Source organism: Lampris incognitus, chromosome 15 (assembly GCF_029633865.1).
Source record: "Lampris incognitus isolate fLamInc1 chromosome 15, fLamInc1.hap2, whole genome shotgun sequence".
Taxonomy (NCBI): Eukaryota; Metazoa; Chordata; class Actinopteri; order Lampriformes; family Lampridae; genus Lampris; species Lampris incognitus.
Window position 1 is genome coordinate 21950598 of NC_079225.1, and position 18749 is coordinate 21969346.

The window sequence follows — 18749 nt, forward strand, 5'->3', positions numbered from 1 at the left end:
GCGACAGCCATTTTTATTAGCCCGTTTTTGTGTGTGTGAAATAAGGGCTTTTGTTTTGAGACTATACATTTATTTTAAAGCTTTTACAGACAGGAAACTGAGCAAGAGTTTTATCCCCAGCAGGTGCCAAGTTTGTATCTCCCCACCAGCGGCACAATTGTTAATGTGTCCTTCATGTGTTTAAGATAAGATTGGTGTGCAGGTGATGTTGGCGTGTCAATTATAATAATTGTGGTCCTCTCTCAAGGCATGAAAACACTGTTTTTTGTTTTTTTTTAATGTTGGTTGACATTGTGTTCTCTATTATAGCTTTTCAACCCGTTCCAATTCAAATCAACATAGTAGGATGGTCCGAGCGGCAGCCATTTTTATTAGCCCGTTTTTTTTAAAAATTTTTTTATTTGAACTGCTGCCATTGCAAAGAACTGTGACTGTCGTAGTGAGCTATCTTCCATATAAACGTCCGTATCAACCAACTTGTGACTCTTTTTCTCTTTTTTTTTTGTCGCGGACCTTGTGAAGTGAGGTTTTGCTGTAATGACCAAACTAGCAGTTGGCATTGTATGAACATTTAGAGTCCCACTGACCTGTGTTGTCACCATAACAACTAACAACAATCGCCGTTTTATTGTGAACTACTCAAATGACCATGGCAAACAGTTCAATGTCTGTTCTCCTCTCATTCAATTTCTGTGGGTGGTACAGTATTTTCAGTTGAGTCACAAGATTAAACAGTCCCATCTAGTGGCCTTAGTTGAAATACAGTGTATTTGTCTGACAAAATTACACTGTATAAGTTGCTTTAGAATAGAAGTTGCAGGATCAGCTAGACGAGTGAAATAACAGTGACTTATAGTCTGGGAAATATGGTAATTGCCAGATAGAGCATGATAGTACAAAACATATGTATCCTGCTAAAACTAATCATAATTTCCTTGTGTCTTTCATCCATCCTATTCAGGTATGTGTGCATAGCCATGGAGGCCCTGGACCAGCTGCTGATGGCCTGCCACTGCCAGAGCATCAACCTGTTTGTGGAGAGTTTCCTTAAAATGGTGCGCAAGCTGCTAGAATCAGATAAGCCGAACCTGCAGATCCTTGGAACCAATTCGGTGAGTGTCTGGTATTATACTACTCTTCAGTAGTTCTTGCAGGAATTTAAGTTTTGCATCAACAGATTCACTTCTATCTAAATCATGCTTGAAATTAGTGTTTTGCATGAAATTGCCTAATCAAGTCATACTTCAACCAACTGTAGTTTGTCTGCACCTCACCTGTGGTTCTAATTGTAATCTATAGCGTCTTAGTTGTTGAAACACTTTTCCTATGTCTAGCACAAAAGTATAGGTTGAATTGTTTGACAAATTGTCGAAATTATGAATTGTTCCCTGTGTAACATTGTGGCCGAACAGAAGTAGCAGTCTTCACATGTCACAGTACCCCAAAGCATATCAGGGGAATTTCCATGTCAGGGGAATGACTGAAATTACAAAAAAAAAAAAAACCCCAAAAAAAACCCCAAAAAAAACAAATTAGTGTGACGAGAGTATTTTTTGTGTAACTGGTAGCAGACATTATAAGAACCAAAGTGAGTCCTGGGTTTGATTTTGGGGATCACAGATCAGTTTGTGGCTGAGTAAAAATGAGAGTGAGAGAACGATGTCTTGTTGCTATGTGTGCTTGTTTGTGCAGAAGACTGTGAGATGTGTAGTAGTTCTATGATATCCTTTTTTTAAAGGTTTTTCAGTTCTAAAAAATTGCCATGTTTTACGGTACAACAATCAGTTAAACTTGGTCACTTGCATTTACTGAGCGTGGGAAAGAAAACTGCCCAAGCAGCTGTGTTTGAAATCCCCCCCCAAAAAAATGTTGCTTCACTATTAAGAATTCAGGAAAAACATGTTCTCTGTTGCTCAAAACTTGATGTAGAGGCCAAGCATTGCAAACTTTCATCCAGCCTCATATACTACCTCTTTCAGTAGTTGTGGTGGTCAATTTAAGAATCATATTTATCATATTTACCTTAGTTAAGTGTGTTAGATTATAAGACTATAATAAGGCTATAGAAATGTAGTCATCTATTCATTCATCCTATAAGAGAAAAAGCCACAAAAAAAAAAGGTTTTCAAGCACAGTGGTAGGTGGTAATGGACAGATGGAGAGAGGGACTGATGAGTCCTTGTTCTTCTTAAATGGGCAGCAGGTATTTCTGCCATCTCCTTGCTCAGAGGAGGATACATGAAAGAAACCAGATCAGCCACATAGCACACTGGCACAGCTCTCTAGTCATTTGCACAGACTGATGAGACATGCCACCCCCTCGCCCATAATCTCCCTGCTATCAATCTCCCTCAGACACTCTCATGCTTGTGTATTCAGGGCAAATGAACGCACACACAGACATGCATGGGCACATGCGCACCAGGGGTTGCACAGAGTACTTGGCACTTGAGCGTTCAGGTTCTCAAGCAGTTACATCGATCCTCGAGTTTCTACATTAACATCGAGTAAGCATTAATCGCGTGATGCTAGATCTTGCGCGCACTCGGTTTCCAGTTAGAGCCCTTTGTAAACAAAAGGAAGGATGGTGACAGCAGAAAAGGGTGAATCACTTGTTTAAAAGGGTAAATCAAGGATGGCTCTAACATCAAGTCTGTCATAAAATAGACTAGGTTACTACACTAACGCGGCTAAACCAATTAATGTTGTTAAAAAAATAAATGCACGCAAATATGACTTATTTCATTTTTAAGTCAGTTGGGCTTAGTGATGATGACTAGGTTTCACCGACTTTACCAAAAAAAAAAAACAGCCACTATATCTAAACACAATAAGAACACTTGGTGAAAAAAACCCCACTTCACATACTGTAATTTCTATCTTGGGCTACTGTAGAATGTTGGTAACAACGTTAAAATATTGTTGGCATCATCCATCCCTCATCGGTAACCCTTCCTTTTACAGTCCCCTAATTACTAAGTATTTAAGTCAAGTCAAGTCAATTTTATTTGTATAGCCCATTATCACAAATTACACATTTGCCTTAAGGGGCTTTACAGCAACACAACATCCTGTCCTACCTGGTAATATGGTAAATATAGTATATTATTGGGTAACACCACTGTAAATAAGTAGATAAATAGAGAAACTACAGCTGAAATACTAAGAAACCCCCCCACTATTACCCATCAACTCATCTAAGTACCATGTAGTTGTGACCAGTTTAGGTTGGTAATAATGCAGATATAATTGCATACTTCCTAGGAAAGTAGGCAACCAAGTCTTAGCAACACCACCTTTGGGCGTCCGAGTAGTGTAGCGGTCTATTCCATCGCATACCAACACAGGGATTGCCGGTTCAAATCCCCATGTTACCTCCAGCTTGGTTGGGCGTCCCTACAGACACAATTGGCCGTGTCTGCGGATGGGAAGCTGGATGTGGACATATGTCTTAGTCGCTGCACTAGTGCTTCCTCTGGTTAGTCGGGGTACCTGATCAGGAGGGAATAGCTTGATCCTCCCATGCGCTACATCCCCCTGGCGAAACTCCTCACTGTCAGGTGAAAAGAAGCGGCTGGCAACTCCATGTGTATCGGAGGAGGCATGTGGTAGTCTGCAGCCCTCCCCGGATCGGCAGATGGGGTGTAGCAGCAGCCAGGACGGCTCAGAAGAGTCGGTAATTGGCCGGATACAATTGGGGAGAAAAAGGGGGGAAAATTCCAAAAAAAGAAACACCACCTTTCTTTGGACTTTCTGAAGTTCTGCAGTGAGGCCAGGAACAGTCACATCCCACCACTTGGTAGCTTGGTTGAATGCTCAAGCAGACTGTCTGCGGGGGTGACTTTGCAAAGAGTGAAAGATCTGAAATACACATACACAGCATACACATCTTTATGGAAAATATGTAACAGTGGTAGCTCAAGTTCATTAAATACGTTTTGACACTGGAATTCACTCATATATAGCAACTGTGACCCTTAACACATAGGTTAGCTTACCCTCTTGAGTCCCCTTTGAGCAACCAGTCATCTTGTTGTCTGAGCTCTAATGTAGGATTTCTCAAACTCTCCTGTTTTTTTCAGCAGTCTTTCGTCTTGCTGCCCTCAGCCTCTTATGAAACAAAATTTGTCTCCTTGAGGTGACAAAAAGCCACATACTGAGAATCAAAAACACCATCCCTTCGATATCCTCTGTTGTTCGTTCCTGTGCAAGTCGCGTTGAAGACGACATCATGGAGATTCACGCAGCGTCGCTATGATGACCAGCTACACTGATGGGGTATTATCTGCAATGGGAAACGAAATCCAGAAAAGCATCTGGTACCAAAAGCGAGTAGAGTCGAGTCGAACTGGTCCCATGCAGTGGAAAAGGGCTGTGGTAAAAACTTAGTAATTAGGGGACTGTAAAAGGAAGAGTTAAGGGTTACTACTTGTAATGATTATTATTATTACCACTTCACTATTGCGTAAGGTAAAACCAAGTGTTTTCTTCATATCATATTACTGATTTCATGCTTTTCTCTGTTTGCTGAGACCAACCCCATCATAGTTGCATAGTCTTTTAATTGATGAAAGACACCTCCCACACGACCCCCCCCCCAACTAATTGAGAACTTGAGTTTTCAGGAAAGGAGTACTTGAGTTGTAAAATTATGCAGTCGTGCAACCCCTAATGCACACACACACACACATGCAGTCCTACAATATGGCTGCATAGTTAGATATGTGTAATCATAACATCACATCATTCTGTGACTTTGTTTCTTTAACTGATTGCGTATGGGAAATATTAACAGATATGATTTCAGTGAGACTATCTACTTTGCGTGAAAATAGGCTAGATATGGAGAGAAGTGTGTAAAAATGACAAGCATCCCACATTTTTGAGAAAATTGTGATTGGGAATCATAATCACATTATCTAGAAAGAAAAAGTTATTTCAAACCTAATTTTGCCGATTTAGCATGCACTCGTGCACCTTGCACATACTTTCATCAAAAACCATGTGGATGTATTTTCATGAATATGTTAACTGTACATGTGTTATGTGTTAACTTTAAATCAATGATCCTATCTCTGTCCTGCTCACTCTTCAATATGAGCTTTATCAGAAGTAGGACAGTGTCAGAGAGAGGGGAAAGAGAGGATTAGAGGGCTTATCACTGCAGAACTTAAGCCCAACCAGGTCTTCCCACTATCGATGTCATTGACTTAAAACCCTCTACTGTGAAGCCGTCCAACGCCAACTTAACGCTCAGAGGCACTTGCTTCAAATTGGTGTTATTTTTGAAAATGGTGGCTTTGTGATTATAAAAGACTTATGCCTCTCAATCCCACTTTTGCTTAAGAAAATGCTTCTTTTTTTTTTTAATTGCTATGTCAGTTAGACAACTCACATGGAACATGTTTATTAGAATGAATGCAGTATACATAGTTGATATTTTTGGCATCTTGGCTCTGAAATTGTAACTCCCGATGAGCATGTGCCTTAAACTGTCAGATGGCAAAATAGGGGCATCCGGGTGGTGTGGTGGTCTATTGCATTGCCTACCAACACGGAGATCAGCGGTTCTAAGTCCCGTGTTACCTCCGGCTTGTTTGGGCGTCCCTGCAGACACAATTGGCCGTGTCTGCGGGTGGGAAGTCAGATGTGGGTATGTGTCCTGGATGCTACATTAGCACCTCCACTGGTCGGTCGGGGAGCCTGTTCGAGGGGGAGGGGGAAGTGGGGGGACTAGCGTTATCCTCCCACATGCTACGTCCCACTGGCAAAACTCCTCACTGTCAGGTGAAAAGAAGCGGCTGGCGACTCCACATGTATCGGAGGAGACGTGGTAGTCTGCAGCCCTCCCTGGATTGGCAGAAGGGGTGGAGTAGAGATCGGGACGGCTCGGAAGAGTGGGGTAATTGGCCAAGTACAATTGGGGAGAAAAGGGGGAAAAATCAAAAAAAATAAAAGATGGGAAAACAGACAGTGATGATACGAAATTACCCCCCAAGGGGGAACATAGGGATCACAGCCTACAGGTGGATGCTGGGGAGGAGGTGGGGCTGAGGAAATGATCAGATGGAGGGCGGCAGCGATATAGTGTAGCAGTGGATGGATGGCAGTCTGGGAGTTAAGCCGGTGCAGCATGTGTTGCTTAGTTTAAATGGACTGCCTTATTACAGGGAGCGTTGGTCATGAGTTGCAGTGAAAATGTAGTATTTTGAGTAGAGTAGCACACTTGAATTGTCTGCCTAAATTTGCTTGTAGACTTGCTCCATTAGAGCTGTCCAGTACTACCAACGTTTTGAATGTATGGCTGAAGCAGCTGAGGGTTCAGCACCTCACTCAAGCGTGTTCATTTCAAAACAATTCAAATTCTAATATGCGTATGTTTTCCTACAAAGCCAGTAGAGTGGCCTGTATATTATTCTAATATTAGGCAGCACACAATCCCCCTGTCCTCGTAGCCTTGCATTTGGATTAGCTGCATTTGTCTAGCTCTCTTTTTTCATAATCAGAAAGGGTCAAATTAGCATTTTGGCTGAATGAATATTCATTACATTACATTAGCTCCAGGGACTATTTGAATGATCCTGTTTCTAAAGAAGAACAACTTGTTCATTCATCAATAGGAGAGTGGTGTGGAGCTAAATGTCAGCATGTTCAAGTGGTGACATTTTCTGGCCCAGTAGGAGAGCCTGCCTCTGCCCTTCACTTCCCACTCCCATTGAGATGGTTGGGAGCTGTGGTTTGCCTTTTATTTAATTTAGAATGGGAGTCATTCATCACAGATTTGGGGTCATATAAGGTAGAAGAAGCTTTATAAATTATTCGCATCCTTCTGGGCAGCAGACTTAAGCATAGTACTGCTATTAGAACTGTAGCGTTTAGGCTCACTCATCACCCATTAGAGAGTTTGCCGGTTGACATGGTAATGTATTGGTTTAATTTCTCTCTTTATCACCTCCCCCCGTCCTCAGTTTGTGAAGTTTGCCAACATAGAAGAGGACACACCGTCGTACCACCGTAGCTACGACTTCTTCGTGTCACGCTTCAGTGAGATGTGCCACTCGAGCTACGAGGACCCAGACATCCGCACGAAGTGAGTGGACAGCTACAGAATGATCAAGGGGCTGCTCCATTTAGATCACTTTTAGAAGCCTATTTTTAGGCTGCTCCTGGCCGTTTTCTTCATTTCTGCATTGCAAATTTAAGCCTTTTTATAGTGAAATCTTCACATCCTGCAAAAAAAAAAGATAAAATGAAATGACTTGAGTAGATAAATATAGAGGCAGACTGTTGAAAAACTGACTCATAAAAGGTGACTTGTTGCAAAAAGATATAAATAGATGAATACGAATTGGGAAAAAGTAGACAAAAGTATTCTGTAAATATGTCTTGCAGTGTGTTTTTTTTTTATATACATCCATCCATTATCCAAGCTGCTTATCCCAATTGGGGTCGCAGGATGCTGGAGCCTATCCCAGCAGTAACTGGGCGGCAGGCGGGAAGACACCCTGAACAGGCCGTCCCATGGCCGTATATATATGTAGTGAATTTGGGGGGCAACCGGGAACCGCCGAAGCCAGGACGCGAACCTGGGTCTCCCGCACCACGGGCGACTACGTTAAATGGTCGACTAAAGGGTCCGACCTATTAGCCAAGGGCTAACGAGTCTACACATCCGTGGTCGTTACACTACCCGCCTCCTTCAGGAAGCATGGCCCCGCGCTTCAACATACTAGCTCCCTCACGTCTCTGGGCGCATGCGCCTCCGATGGCCTCAGTCTCACCATTCTACTTCTGACACCAATGTAGCGAATTCGCAGGGCAGCCAGGAACTGCCGCAGCCGGGACACGAACCCGGGTTGCTTATATATATATATATATATATATATATATATATATATATATATATATATATATATATATATATACACACACACACACATATATATAAAAATAATAATAATATGTATATTGTGTGTATATGTGTATGTAGTATATGTTTTTTATATTTTTAATTAATTGAATGAATAATTTTTGTATATACTTTATTGCTGGTCTCTTCTCGGTATAAGCAAGGTGGAGATCAACTACAATTTTTCTTTTACATTGATTTAGTTGCGGCGACTCCCTCAGTACACAATGATAATTTGACAACCCCTCATCTTGCCATTCAATAATCTGAACCAACTATTACAACTGAGTCTGGAAAGTGCCCCAGTAACAAACACATACTATGCACCTCTCCATACATGTACCTCCACCTCTCCCATTTAAACAAAATAAATCCATAGGAAACATGAACATAAAAATGAAACATTACCTACACTTCCTTAAAATACATGAGTTTACAAAATGGTCACTAGACACATTTATTTTTTTTACTGACCAACTGAAGATGCAGCTCATTAATGTACTTCATGGAGTACTCGTGTTTTGCTCCAGGATCCGCATGGCAGGCATCAAGGGCTTGCAGGGTGTGGTGAGAAAGACGGTGAACGACGAGCTCCAGGCTAATATTTGGGACCCCCAGCACATGGACAAGATCGTCCCCTCGCTGCTCTTTAACCTACAGAGTGGAGAAGGAACTGAGAGGTGAGGCCTCTTTTGGATTGGGAATAGTGAAAGTGCTTCATAGACAAATGTCTTAATCTTATTTCAAATTAGAAATGGAGTTGGCGAGATAAAAGGTGCAAGATGATGTTTATGTAGCCTAAATAAATAGGAAATTTGTTTTTTAAATTTCTCCAATACTGATAGCAGAACCGTTAACGTTGGAGCTTATCAATACTGCAGTCTTTAGTAATTAAGCACTGGTGCCCATTTAATACCGGGTTTCCGTACCCATCCCAATATGAAGCCATTATTTGCCCCAGATTTGGCATGGATGTAGTGCACATGCTGTTAAACTGAGGGCAGCTCTGTAGCTAAGTATAAAAGACGTCTATCACCCGGAAGTGCAAATCATCCAAAAGGGTAAGCGATGGCCCAATGGTGAACTTCCATGTCTTGTTAACAGAGTCATGCCCTGTCGCTGCTAGGTGCAACATATCTCAAGTTAGGCCATGTTTGTCCTAGCCATCTTCCCAACCATCACCCACTTCATATATCATCATTGTCATTGCTGAGCCATACCACTGACAGCCCTGCTGCTCTCCTGGGCACAATGTCCACCCACCCGCAGCCTCCAGGACAGAGTTAGTAAGAGACGGGGGGAGACAGAAAACAGGAGTGAGGGAAACACTGACAACCCAGAAAGAAAGAAAGCAAGAGGTGGAGAGAATAGGAGCTAGATTAACAGCTTGGGAGTTGAAGTTAAATAGATGTTGATGATGTGACGAGCATGCAGTGCATAAAGAAACGGTGCGTAATGTGGAGTCTGCAGAGACAAGATTCATTCCCTCTCTCACGGCAAGACTCCGTGCACTGCGATTCGTATTGACGTCAATGCTGAGATGTGGAGGAGAGGGCAGGCGGGAGGAGGGGGGGTGAACAAAAGAGGCGCATCACAGGGCCAAGTAGGAAGAAGGGGAGACAGAAGAAAATGGGAGTTGCAGAGAGGGAGATGGAGAGAGACAGAGTGGGAGCAATAGAAAGAGAGATATATACACAGAGAAACTGAGAAAGACTGAAAATGGGGGGGGGGTAGTTTCTCAGATTCACCACCCTGTATATCCTCTAAGGGGCTGTCCCCTGCTGTGAATCCTCCATATACACACACACTTATAACTTGACACCAATTAACACTGGCCACAGAAACCGCAGCAGTTGGCTCAGAGTCTAATTAAACTCACAGACGGGGGTCCTTGTGTCATCCATGGCATTTAGGCGAACCACCAACCTCTTTCAAAATAAATGTCAAGCATAGCTTTATCAGACTGCTTTGAGATGTTTTACTTGGAAAGTTTGTCTAAAACGATATAGCCAAATGGTTAATGTATTGAACAATGTATTAACGATAGTTTTCAAGGGTTTTCCCCAACTCTTGTGGCTTGCAAAGAATTTTAACTGTGCAGGTAAAATGCATGACCTCTGCTGATTTTTCTTTTAAAATTGAAATGGATTTAATACCTGCCTGAGGGTCACATCATACAATAGACCTTTATAAACAGGCCAAACAACCGTCATAAACAGAAAGGCATTTTCTCTGAATATATAGATAATCTGCCTCTTTTCTGCTTTTCATTTCATTTTGTTTTATTGATTAATCTGCTTTTAACTTATCTTTTTCTGGGTAAAAGATAGAATTAATTTTTGTTGCCATACATTCATTAATGGTGGTAGTAATAGTAGTGGTGTTAGTAGTACTAATAACTTTATAGATCACTATGGCCCCAGCATGCCTCTACACACTCCTAAGAACATTATTTTCGGGCTTCTCCTTCATTGTGACATTCACAATGTTTTATCTCTTGTGTCAAAACAATTGAATTGGACATCACGTCATAAGGTAGAATTCCTATGGGCTCCCAAAACATCTTGATGTATGCTCAATAATCCAGGTAAGAAGCTCAAAGAAGGTTGAATCAGTTCATCTGGATACGTTTGTTGACAGATACATTTCATCACTCAACTAAGTGACGTCTTCAGTCTAAACTGACTGCAGGTATCTCCACCCCTTATAAACAATACAGTACAATACAGTTGCATAACGACTGAAACAAACGACTAGGTTCATATGCAAATATGAGTGTTGCCATTAATAAGACCTTCAAAGGCCATGTGTACTATTCACAGAGGATTAGGGAATGTTGCAATCACAGCATTGTAAGCTGACGACCGATGTATAAGAGGCCATCTTTCCATCTTTGTTAAGAGGGAACGACCATCTCTGAACCGAGGAGGGGGGGGTGGTGGCTAAGAGTACATCTATCACCATCTTACAATACAGTGATTGCAAACATGGCTGGAGACTCCACATCCGTGGAGTCGCTAGCTGCTTCTTTTCACCTGACAGTGAGGAGTTTCGCCAGGAGGACGTCGCACGTGGGAGGATCATGCTATTCCCCCCAGTTCCCCCTCCCCCCTGAACAGGTGCCCCGACTAACCACAGGAGGCACTAGTGCATGGACCAGGACACATACCCACATCCGGCTTCCCCCCTGCAGACACAGCCAATTGTGTCTAGGGATGCCCAACCAAACCAAGCCGGAGGTGACATGGGGATTCGAACCAGTGAGCCTCATGTTGGTTGGCAACGGAATAGACCGTCACGCTACCTGGACACCCCCTGTATTGTTTATAAGGGAAGGGGATACCTGCAGTCAGTTTAGACTGAAGATGTCACCTAGTTGAGTGATAAAAAGTATCAGTAAATGTATCCTGATAAACTGATTCAACCTTCTTTGGCTCCCAAGACACTTCTAGAACAGGTGTTATGATGTCTGCTGCTGGACCAAAGCTTAGTCCATATGTTCTAATTTTGACAGATCCCCAAGACAGCATTCACTGCTGGTAATCCCACTTCCTCCTTGAGCCAATTACTCGTTTGTGATTGGCAAATGGTTTGCAGTGTTGTGATACCAGTGGGGATGCACACTGAAGGCTCATGAGCATGCTTTAGATGTACTTCCAAGGCACTTTTTAACTGGGTCAGTATGGAAGCAGCTGGTTCGGTACAGTGCAGCAAAAGAACACTGACAAATAAAGAACTGATTCAGACAGGTCTACATGATATGACCGGAACCATCCCTTTATAGTTTACACTGCTGGAAAAAAAACTCTGATATGAGTGAAAACTGACATTGATCTAGGTTGGCCTGAAATGTCACATAAAGAAAGAATGTCTTTGTCTTGCCTTACCACAAGATTTAAAAAAAATTTTTTTTAACCAAGCTGGGTTTCACTCCTGGTACTTTGGCTTTCAAGTCTCAGGTTGCTAGAGAGCCACGCAGAGAGAGAAAGTCACATGATCTCCTCAACAGCAGTGATGGACAGGAAGGGAAAGATATGATGACAAAAAAGTATGTCCGCTTTTGAAGGCCAACTGTGGCCAAGATAAAATTCAAGTCATTTGAACTATGTATGCCAACAAAGAAAAAGGCTGGACCCAGTGTGTGCATATGGCATATTTGAAATACAGACACAACATAAACATACACTCCACTCAAACATACTTACACCTCCATGGGCAAGACCCTGCTACCTGCTAACGGATACTTAGTGCATGGCACGCGCACACGCACGCACGCACGCACGCACGCACGCACGCACGCACGCACGCACACACACACACACACACACACACACACACACACACACACACACACACACACACAGAAGAACACACACCACCGCCTGGGCAGACTCAACACAACAGTCTTTTAAAATGTTATTGCAAATAAACAGCAGAAAGGGAGAAGCCGTCTCAGGCAGAGAGGCTGCAGTGACACAGCAATCGAGTGGGTGTTTTGGTGCAATAAACAGCCTGTGTGGAAATGTTGACTTCATTGACTAAAATTGATTTCAACACCCCACTCTCTCTCTCTTGCTCTCTCTCTCTCTCTTGCTCTCTCTCCCTCTCTGCTACCTCTTTACTCCCTCACCTCTGTCCATCGCCTCCAGCCGCTCTCCCTCTCCTCTGCAGGCGTCGGAGAAGGAGAAGGAGAGCCCGGTGGAGCTGACGGAGCGCTGCTTCAGGGAGCTACTGGGCCGTGCCGCCTATGGGAACATCAAGAATGCCGTCACGCCCGTGCTCATGTAAGACCACCCTGCACACTCTTAACTCTGCACAAGGGCCTATCCTCACCCTCTCTGTGGTCTTTGCTCTTTTTACATGTCTGTAGCTCTTGTTTTTGACAAGTGATGTAAGCCTACCTGTATGCGATGTGATTCTTGTGTGATGTTTTGAGTCGCACAGCTCCTTTTCTTTTCTGACAGATGATTGCTGATTGTCTTTTTACTTCCATGAACAAGTTCTGTCTTCCTCAGCATTTATTTACCATCGTCTCTCTCTCTCTCTCTCTCTCTCTCTCTCTCTCTCTCTCTCTCTCTCTCTCTCTCTCTCTCTCTCTCTCTCTCTCTCTCTCTCTCTCTCTCTGTTAGCCCAGCGCCCATGTGAGCTTTACATCCTCAGCTGAGCATCATCTGTCTTTCCATTCATCTCTCCTCTTTCTCCCCATCTGTCATTTGGCCGTGTTCAACTCTGCAGTCAAATCCTGTGGCTTGGCGACTTCTCTCTTTCACCGCCTCCCTTCTTCTCCCCCCATGCATTCTTCTCTCTCCATTGTTGTCCAGCGCACATCCCGCGACTGCTTCCTTCCTTCCTTTAAGGCAGCCATCAGTTCAACCTTTCTTTTCTCTTGAATCACATCCCTCTATTACCTGCTCATTTAGATTGATGTCTTTGTTTCTCTTTTCCTTTGTATGGTCAGTGCTTCTCCGTCTCCCATTATCTCCTGTGGGAAGAACTCATGCTGTCTCAGAAAACAATATTTCCATACTAATTGTCTCTACTTTGGCTTGCCATTGTGTCACTTTTGAGTCATGATACGAGGAAAGTGAGATTTATAGAGAGGAATTTTTTCACCTCGTAGAAATACTATGGATGAATTTTGTGAGCTAACATCATAGACACACAAGCCATGCAGTTACTCATTGGATTATGATTCACTAATTAATCTTTTTGCCATTACAAAGTTCATTGTTTTTACTGATTTTTGGGCTGTTGACTGCGAGGACAGCCAGAGATGTAAATGTGTCTGTCAACTGGATAGGCTATGGAAAATACCTCACTAGCACTCCTATTTGTCTTTCTTGCCCTTACATGCACATCTCTAGATAGTGTGTCCTCATACTGAGATACTTGCGTAATTTAAGGGATCTGTCATTTGAGCACACCGTTGATTGATCCACTTTTACTTTCTTTGTCCTTTGTTTCATTCTGAATTTGTCTCTGTAAGTACAGGCTGTACGCGAGAGCAGCTTTCTTTTTTAGCATCTTGACTTGCCCATCCATCACTTTCTCTCATGCCCTCTGTTTTGTTCTTTATTCACTGAGCTCCATTTAACCCTGCCTTGCTCTGTCTCTACACCATGTGAGCTTCTGTGGTCAAACCCTTTTTATAGAGCTTTAAATGTACATGACAGCCAGGTATGTAAAAGTAAATGTGTCTATCAACTGGCTAGGCTACGGAAAATACCTCGCTAGCACTCCTATTTGTCTTTCTTGCCCGTATATACGTCTCTAGATAGTGTGTCCTCATACTGAGATATAGGCATAATTTAAGTGATCGCTCGTTTTAGCACACCGTTGATTGATCCATTTTTACTTTCTTTGTCTTTTTGTTTCATTCTGAATTTTTCTCTGTAAGTACAGGCTCTACGTGAGAACAGCTTTCTTTTTTAGCATCTTGACTTGCCCATCCATCACTTTCTCTCATACCCTCTGTTTAACTCTTAATCCACTGATCTCCGTCTAACCCTGCCTTGTTCTGTCTCTGTACACCATGTGAGCTTCTGTGGTCAAACCATTTTTATAGAGCTACGTGTTAATCTATATGATAATATCAATTAATTTGTTCTGTATGGTAGTCACAATTGTTAAAATCACAGTCATTACACTTGATTGAGAACTTCATTTTATTCTCTGTGCCATTTATTTATGCCATTCTTCTTGCACTCTTGGCATCTCACTCAAGTCATTTATGACTTGAGTATTTATGAGTAAAGTTGACTGTGTTAAGTTGAGTAAAGTTTCAATGACAAAATTAAATATTTCCTATTCTATTTCATTTTATGCTCATTGTTGTGCAACCAACAAAATGCTATGTGATAACCATTCATTTTGCAGGCTTATATTTTTGTAAAAAAGAGCATATGACCTGAGATGCAAGAAGACATACAAGCATTTGCACTTATTTAAGACCAAGATGAAAAACACTGTACATTACATCCACTGTGCAACCCCCGCCCTCACTCTTTCTATCGCTCATCCTCTCTCCCTCTAGGCACTTAGATAACCACTCTCTATGGGAGGGGAAGACCTTTGCGGTGCGCTGCTTCAAAATCATCATGTACTCCATCCAGGTAAGACCCTTCCTCCCTCTATTTCTTTCCCTCTTATTCTCTCATTCTAGCTCTCCCTCAATAACCTCTTTCTCATCATTCCCTTTTCTTATTTAAGCCTCTTAAATCTCCTACGCAGGTCAAAATGGATTCTGTGCACTTCTGAGACATTCGTTTTCATGCACAAAATGCTGTTTTCGTCTTAGTGAGTGGTCATTTACACGGTTTAGAAGCAAAAGATAAAAACAATTTTCGACATTCATGGATTTCTCACAGATTTTCAGCCAAAAATAGGCCAGAATACAAAAGACATGGCCACAGATTACTTTTGGGCCTGCTCATTGCCTTCACTCTAAGCCCTAGCTTATCCTTGACCCTACTAAGAAGAAATGCAAGTCACTAAAGTGTTTTATCCCTAGCCTCTGGCTTTTAGCTCACTACCTGCTTGAATGACTTGATTTACCATCCTCCTCCACTTTCTCCTGTCTCTGTTTTTCTATTTTTTGCATATGTTGTTTGCTTGTTCATTCCCATGTTTGTGTGTTCTTTCTCTCGTTCACTCTCTCCCTCTTCTTTCAGTCCCAGCACTCTCATTTGGTGATTCAGCAGCTGCTGAGCCACCTGGACGCCAACAGCAAGAACTCGGCCACAGTGCGGGCCGGGATTGTGGAAGTCCTGCTGGAGGCAGCTGCCATCGCAGCCAGCGGCTCTGTAGGCGAGTAGACACGTGTTTGTGCACACAAGGGGGCACGCAAGGGGGCACGTGAACACAGACCGACAGAAAAAGCAGACAAACACACACTAGCATACACACACATACACAAAGGGTTTACATTTCTGTCTGGGTTATTTAAGGCAAGGCATGGCAAGTTTATTTGTATAGCACATGTTCTACACGATGGCAATTCAAAATGCTTCAGTTAAGGCATAAGAATACATTAGAAAAAATGCAGAATAAGATAAAAAGAAACGAAAAATCTAAACAATAAAAACAGAAATCTTGAGAAGACATTTTAAGAAAGGTAGAGCCTCCCAATACAATGCACTGAGATTCCATCTGCAAGCTAGTATAACCAAGCAAAGTTCACTGGAACAGCACTTGTGGACTAACTAAAGTCAAGTGTGCTTTAATTTCTGGCAGATTGTTGACTGCAAAACACAAATTACTCAAACAAAATGACGAACAGTCAAAAAAGTACTCCAAGGACAAGGCTTGGTTACACTCGAATGCATATGGACAACTGATAAACATTTTCTCCAGGGACAAAACTCAGTTATGCTCGGTTAAATACATTTGCAGATTGTGGTCTACATAACACAAAGTAGCTACTGAAACAAGCATACAGAAGAAAATGACAAACTATCAAACAGTTTCTCCTGGGGACAACAGCTGGTTATTTCGAGTACATCTGCCCATTGTGGGTCTGCGTAACACAGTAGCAACTCAAACGAGTGTTAGCACACAAGATTACTCTTTAAACAGGAACAAACGAGGTCATCTGGGTGGCGTGGCAGTCCATTCCGTTGCCTACCAACATGGGGATCGCCGGTTTGAATGCCCGAGTTACCTCCAGCTTGCTCAGGCGTCCCTAAAGACACAATTGGCCGTGTCTGCGGGTGGGAAGCCGGATCCGGATATGTGTCCTGGTTGCTGCATTAGTGCCTCCTCTGTCGGTCGGGACAGCTGTTCAGGGGGGAGGGGGAACTGGGGGGAATAGCGTGATTCTCCCATGTGCTACGTCCCCCCGGCGAAACTCTTCACTGTCAGGTGAAAAGAAGCGGCTGGCGACTCCACATGTATCGGAGGAAGCATGTGGTAGTCTGCAGCCCCCCTCCCCCCCGATTGGCAGAGGGGGTGGAGCAGCGACCAGGAAGGCTCGGGAAGAGTGGGATAATTGGACAGGTACAATTGGAGAGAAAAAAAAGGGGGGGGGAATCCCAAAAACCAGAAACAAACAAATGGCACCATACAAGATTAGCCTTTTAAACAGGACCCACCGAAATCAGCCACAGAAAAATAGAATACCATTAGTAGAACAAAAATGTAGGACTCCAAACTGCGACCGATTGGTCACATTTTGTGACCATTTTTCTTCAAGGTGCAAATGATTTTTTTTCAAAGGTAGCCCTGATGCGATTACACAATTAATGGACATTTAGAAAAAAAAAATCTTTTTTCACTGACTGATTGAAACTTTTCTGGTGTGATTGTGTCTTACAAACATCTACAATAAATCTAATCACTCATTGGCAGCGGGTGAGGCTGAGGATGGGGAAGGCTAATATTTGACCAACTATCATACTAGTTTTAATGACCATGGAGGATGTTATTATGTTCATAACAACAATTTTATACACTGACTGCAAACAGTAACACACAGCTAATAATGCAACACAGTAAAAGTAAACCGACTACTAGTTACATGCATAGGCATATGAGTTAATTTTTGACAATCCCACATTTAAACGCAGGCCCTGGTTATGTTGGCCAAATCAAGTCAATTTTATTTGTATAGCCCATTATCACAAATTACAGATTTGCCTCAGGGGGCTTTACAGCAACGCAACATCCTGTCCTTAGACCCTCACATCAGGTAAGGAACAACTCCCTAAAAAAAAAACCTTTACAGGGAGAAAAAATAAGAAGAAACCTCAGGGAAAACAACAGAGGAGGGATCTCTCTCCCAAGACGGACAGACGTGCAATGGATGTTGTGTTTACACAATTTACACAATACAACATTGAAAGAGCATAACAGAACTATAATGCAATTGTAAGATATATGAAGAACATGATGGGGAGGATGCCAAGCAGTATCCATATGCCACTAGAACAGCCCAGGACCGGAGTCACGCAAGCCAAGCAGTGTCCAGGTGGTGACCACCATTACACCTGGGAGGAGGACAGACTACATGTGTACATGGGGGAGACTCACATCACACAATTCACATACACAGGAGAAAAAAAAGGTGAAGACATCAGTCAGAGAGAGAGAAAAGACATGTGAGAGAAGAGAACAGCTGTCAATAATCTATATTCTATAAATCTCATCGGTAGAACAGTGCTTGGGAAATTCATTGAGACAGAAACCGACCTGCCATGCAGTACAGGTTGTGAAGTACTCAATTTAAAGGCAACTAATTGTAGGTGAAGGTAAAAAGATGAGTTTTAAGTTTGGATTTAAAGGACTTAACTGACTCTGGCAGCAGGCAGGTTATTCCACAAGAACGGGGCCGATAGGAAAAGGCCCTGCCACCAGCTGACTTCTTTTTAGCTTTGCCAATGCCAGTACAGTTTTTGATTATATTTCTATTGCAGTTGTAACCAAGCTGTTATAGATCATCATTATAGGGCTCCAGACTACGACCAAAATGGTCACATATATTAAGAGTGTGTGAGTTGAAATTTTACATGGTCGCATTCGTGCGAGTGTCAAGAATGCAGCATTTGGGCAGCATTTAGATGGTGGCAAAGCTCACAATGCCCCCGCTGTTCTGCCCGTAATTACACCAGTGGAACGGAGATCAGCTGGCGCTTTTATTGAATTCATATCAATTAAATGTTGAAAAACCACTGGCCAACGGCGTACAGACTTGCAGTCCCCCCAACCATGCAAATTATTCACCAGCATGCAAGGTCGTCATGCTGTACCAAAGAAAAAAAAAAGAGGGTGCAACCAAATCGTGTGCTGGCTCTACCAACTGAGAAAGTTGGGAGCACCAGTGCTACCAGTGGAAAAGTTAATCTGG

At 42.7% G+C, this 18749-nt stretch overlaps 1 protein-coding gene across 5 annotated transcripts in view; it reads left to right on the forward strand.

Annotated features, from left to right (window-relative positions):
- Positions 1-18749, forward strand: part of LOC130125078 (protein EFR3 homolog B) — a 46435-nt gene that overhangs the window by 18572 nt on the left and 9114 nt on the right. For all 5 annotated transcript variants that reach the window (XM_056294522.1, XM_056294523.1, XM_056294519.1 and 2 more), the window contains 6 exons: positions 962-1112; positions 6969-7090; positions 8440-8589; positions 12559-12693; positions 14943-15021; positions 15580-15715. In XM_056294522.1, coding sequence (XP_056150497.1) covers positions 962-1112; positions 6969-7090; positions 8440-8589; positions 12559-12693; positions 14943-15021; positions 15580-15715 — 773 coding nt within the window. The remainder of the gene's footprint in view (positions 1-961; positions 1113-6968; positions 7091-8439; positions 8590-12558; positions 12694-14942; positions 15022-15579; positions 15716-18749) is intronic.